General features: G+C 41.1%; 1 protein-coding gene across 1 annotated transcript; it reads left to right on the top strand.

The window, feature by feature from the left end:
* Positions 1–383: 383 nt before the first annotated feature.
* Positions 384–898, top strand: LOC145076282 (uncharacterized). Its single transcript, XM_079022215.1, has 3 exons — positions 384–463; positions 550–706; positions 800–898. The coding sequence occupies exons 1-3, from the start codon at positions 384–386 to the stop codon at positions 896–898; spliced, it is 336 nt and encodes a 111-aa protein (XP_078878341.1).
* Positions 899–5,682: the final 4,784 nt, after the last annotated feature.

Here is a 5,682-nt window from a genome sequence, read left to right on the forward strand (position 1 = left end):
GCCAGTCGACCGCCGAGCTACCGACGAACGATTTTTACAACCTTGGTTAATTAAAATTGAAATTGATTTTTCTTTTAAATATGAGTTTTTACAAAACTACCCTTACTAATTAAATACAATTCATTATATGCATTAGGATAATTTGGTCATTTTGTAATGGAAAATCTTCTAGGCGCCATAATGTTTTCCAACAAAACACCTTGTTTCAGTTCTTCACTCTGAAATTCAGTCACTTTGAAACATCCCCAACTTAAAAATTCCGACAGACAAAAAACCCTAACATCAATTTCGGAGAATCGTTATCTTAGTGAATGTTTATTATTATCGAAGCCAGTACTTCGTGTAAGATTCAATCAAGAAATCAAACGAAATCGCTATCAGACATGCCATTTGAAGTGATGGAGAAAATAATAGTCGACTTGGCAAAAATTTCAGCAGTCGAGGCTTTCATGACGAAGAGTGTGTAAGTTTTGCCTTTGATCATTCTATTTCACAAGTGTATTTGAGTTGTCTTTACATTATCGAGCCAATATTGTGTTTCGTTTGCAGTTGCAGATTCTTCAACGAGGCAGGAAAAATGGATGAAGTATATAAACATATGGAGTTAGATAGATTACGATTTCGTGTTTGCTCTGACCAGAAACATACAGTTGTCAATAAATGCATAGAAATGAGAAACCCAAATATTATATTCAGGAATGGATTGGTAGATTGTTGTATATATGCATAGTAGTAATTAATTTGTTACTTGTTTTGCATAACTTTAACTAGAAATTATGTGTTTAATGGTTTTTTTCAGATGAAGTTATTTTTCTTAGAAGCTGAACATGAAGGGAAAACGATGCTTGAAGAAGAATCTGCTTTGGGACATTTGGATTCAACATTTGTCCTGGGATAGATGTTGATGCCTGAAGGGAGACATAGAAAGCACGAAGCTTTGGACATGTTGAACAATGCTTACCGCAAAGCAAAAGGTAAGTGGAATCTTACAGCAACTTGTTCTAAGGTTCATCTCCACTTAAATAGGGAGGGGAGGAATCATGTACACTTCCATGGCTTCCATAGATTTTCTACATTGCATAAGTCTGTAGGTAGTGTGTCTGACGCTTTTGTGAATGGATACAAATGGGTGTTTATGTGTGACATCTGTTTATGGGATGCTTGTTTCGTTAGGTTTTCTGGGGAGTTTCGTATAATTTATCAGTAGTTTGTTGATATGTACTTTCATATTATGACAATTAATGTTATGTAGATTCTTTTGGTTTAATATAAGGGACTAAAAGAGTTAAAGTTTGGAATGATGTTTAAATAATGTTTGAAATTGGAATAATGTATTTTGAACTTTTAATATTAGTTTTTATATTGTATTGTGATTATAGTTGTATGTAGCAAATGTTTGTTCTTTCCTAGTATTAAATACATATTAAATACATTTGTAAAGGCATAAACAAACATGTATTTTATTTTGGACTTGGTAATTTGGTTTAATATCAACTAGTGGAGTACCCATGCTTTTCATAGGTAAAATTATAAAGGAATAAACATATGGACTAAAAGTGGCAACAGAGAAAAAGTAGTGTGGCTGAAATCAAAGTAAAAAAAGTTATTATAAAGATAGGGACTAAAAGTGGCAACAAAAGAAAAGTATTGTGTCTAAAACCTAATGTAAATAAGTTTACTATTAAAATATTTTTCCACTTTTAATATGTATATTAGCACATGAATATATACTAGTAATTTGGTGAAATGTTAATATAAATGTATTACATTATGGATTATGATATATATGTTATTTTTGTCTTTTTCATTTTAACAATCAAAAGTCCAATATTACCTAGCTATAAAAGGCTATAATATTTGAATATGTATTTTGACACAAATACCCTGAGTATTCACATTTTTGGAATGATTTCAGGGGCAATTTGATCTTTTTGCACTATAAATTGTTAAGGTGCCATCATACATCTGACGTCACGTCGGCGTTCTAGTTCTTCAACCATTCATAACATCTCAACATTTTTGGACGATAAATCTGTATACAAACACTAAAACCCCCAAATCGTCTTAGAATAATCATTCTCAAAAACGATTTTCTCTGATAATAGAGACTCCTGTACTCCTCTCGACCAAATCAACATAAAGTAAGTTTTTTTCCATACCCTGTTACACTGTCGTTCATATTTACGCTTAATTTTTAAAAAAAGAAATTGAAATCAACTACTCCAATCTGTATTTTGTAAGTAGAATGTCGAATACTAGAAGTCGCCTTTCGTTAGATGATCTCTCATTAGAGCTTTTGATTCGGATATTTGTAGTATTAGGGTCAGAATGTAACACCGTAAATTTCAAAATAATTTTTCACTTTTAAATAATGCAATTTCATCCATAATAATTCACAATTCTCAATGTATCACATTACAAATCCATAAAATCACCTCCCAAGATCAAATATATGAAACTCTGATAGTGTATACTGGTCATGTTGGCGCCTTCCCGCGATCCTCACTAGTACCTGAAACACATCACACAAACATTGTAAGCACAAGGCTTAGCGAGTTCCCCAAAATACCACATACAACACATACGCCTCTCGAGGCTATAGTACGACCCTCCGGTCGATGTGTCTCAGCGAGACCCTCCAGTCCTATAGCTCGTTGGACCCTCTGCTTCCGTCATAGATCGTTGGGCCCTTCGGCCCAATCTGTATCGTTGGACCCTTCGGTCCGGTCTATATCGTTGGACCCTCCGGTCTGGTCTATACAATCACATAGCATACATATATCACATTGCACATAATCTCATACATACACATAGCACACAAGACCATATGTTCTACACAAATATACCACTCTAGGTAACGTATAGTGAGAAGACTCACCTCGGGTATCTCGGATAATCTCGCACTCAAAAACACTGGTCTAGCCCCCGCCTAAATGCATAACAACACTCTCAAATAAATAATGGCTCTCAAAGGCTAGATTAAATCCACTCTACAATTCCACAGAAGGGTAAAAGACCATTTTACCCCTCCCTGACCCTAAAAGTCCAAAGGTTGACCAAAACCCTAAAAGTAAATGGAAGTCAACAGAAGGCAGTATGCGGTGCGTCCCTTTTCTGTATGTGGGGCGTACATCGGCGAGTCACAAACAGGGTCTCAACCCCTTACGCTGCGCGTACTGAGAGTTACGCCCAGCGTAAGTCTTAGTTTCAGCCTTTCCTTGGTTTTTGGTCTTAAATGGTTAAGACACTCATTCAACTTTCAGATCTGACTCTTTACAGACCTCTTATCCCATAAAGTCGGAACCTTTAAGCCTTTGCATGGCTGTAAAGGTCCTTACACCCTCTGACACTTTTCCTTCCTCCTCAAAAGGTCTAGATCTCATGCATGGCTCAATATTCACGTCCAAGATTGCATTTTTATGAACATACAACTCTTATACTCCTGAAATATGATAGATCTAGGCCAGTGGAGACCATTTGCTCATAAAGTCTCCATATTGGGACCAAAAACCCTAGAAATTGGCTCAAGAAGCACACAACACAAATGACAAGGCAAGTTTTGAGCTTTTTACCTTAGGAAGAAGCTCCAACCTCTAAAAAGCTCGGATCTACTCTTGCTTACAAACTTCTAGCTTCCAAACTGGCCTCTTCTTCTCTTCCACCACCTTGAAATGACTCTTTGAAGCTTAGAACACCAACACACTAGATAGAAATGAAGGAGGACTCTTTATTAGGGTTTCACTCTCTGGAATGGGGGCTGAGGTCAAGGCCATAACATTCGTTTTATAGTGCACAAGCCCCAAATTAGGGTTTACCCCTGGGCTCGCTACACCCAGCGTAACCCTGGGTACGCCCAGCATACCCAGGCGAGTCCGCGTCCAAATTAAGCGTGCAAGTACGCTTAGCGTACTCTTCAGTACACCCACCATACTCACAAGCCTAACAATTCACTTAAGGGGCTTAACTTGACAACTTGGGAAAAGGAGAAGGGTTTAAGAGACACACCTGAATTCGGGATGTTACAATTCTCCCCCATTAGAATCAAACTTTGCCCTCGAAGTCTCATGCCGCAAACAACTTCGGATGCTGCTCCTGCATCTTGGACTCCGGCTCCCAAGTCAGCTCGGACCCTCTCCGATGTTGCCACTGGACCTGAACCATAGGCACCTCCTTGTTCCTCAGAATCTTGACCTTCCGGTCCAAGATCGCGATCGGTCTCTCAACATAATTTAGGCTCGCATCCACCTGAATATACTCCAACGGTACCACTTCTGACTCGTCAGCAATACACTCCCTCAACTGAGACACGTGGAAGGTATCATGAATCTGGCTCAACTCCGCAGGTAGTTCCAAACGATATGCTACTTTGCCCACCCTCGCAGACACTCTGAATGGACCGATGTATCGGGGCCACAGCTTGCCCCTCTTCCTGAACCAGATCACTCCTTTCCAAGGAGACACCTTCAGGAGTACAAAATCTCTGACCTAAAACTCGAGCTCGGGTCGTCACTTATCCGCGTAACTCTTTTGGCGACTCTGATCTGTCAACAATCTCTGCCTGACCTGCTGTATTTGCTCTATCGCCTGAAGCACTAATTAGTGCTACCCAACACTTGCTGCCCGACCTCTCCCCAACAGATGAGATTCGGACACCTCCACCCATACAATAACTCAAAGGGAGGCATACCGATACTCAAATGGTGGATGTTGTTATAAGAATACTCGGCCAACGGCAAGTGCGTGTCCCAACTTCCTCCGAAGTCCAACACGCATGCTCGGAGCATGTCCTCGAATGTCTGAATCGTCAGCTCACTCTGCCCATCCGTATGTGGATGGTAGGCGATACTGAAATGCAGCCTCATGCCCAAATCCTCATTGAACTTCTACCAGAATCTGGATGTGAAATGTATATCCCGATCCGACACAATCGAGATTGGCACTCCATGCCATGATACCACCTCTCTCACATAGAACTCGGCCAACCTCTCTGCAGAAGAGCCCTCACTGATAGCAAGAAAGTGAGCGCTCTTCGTGAGCCGGTCGACGATCACCCAAATTGCATCGACACCCCTCGCGGTCCTCGGCAATTTGGTGATGAAATCCATGGAAATCTGTTCCCACTTCCACTGGGAAACCTCAAGAGGCTACAACTTTCCATGCGGACGCTGGTGCTCGGCCTTAACCTTGCGACATGTCAAGCACCTCTCGACAAACCATGCTACATCCCTCTTCATACAGGGCCACCAATAATCTTTCTTCAGATCCAAATACATCTTAGTGGCCCTGGGATGGATCGAGAATCTCGATCGATGCGCCTCCGGTGTGTGCCCCGCCTGCATACGGCACCCAAATCCGACCCTGAAAGGTCATAAGCCCGTGGCTATCGGTAACGAACTCCGGTACTTGCCCAACCACCCGCTCTCTCTTACGGTTCTTCGTCCTCACGTCCTCTACCTGGGCCTCAAGAATGGTGTCCAACACTGGATCCATCACTGTCATCCGCATACAAATGTATCGAATCGGGGCACTCTCCGCCCTACGACTCAGGGCATCAGCTACAACATTAGCCTTGCCCGGGTGGTATAGGATCTCACAATCGTAATCCTTTACCACGTCCAACCACCTCCTCTGGTGCATATTCAGATTGGGTTGATCCATCAAATACTTCAAGCTCTTGTGGTC

Source organism: Lactuca serriola, chromosome 9 (assembly GCF_051521515.1).
Source record: "Lactuca serriola cultivar US96UC23 chromosome 9, Lser_US96UC23_V15, whole genome shotgun sequence".
NCBI classification, from domain to species: Eukaryota; Viridiplantae; Streptophyta; class Magnoliopsida; order Asterales; family Asteraceae; genus Lactuca; species Lactuca serriola.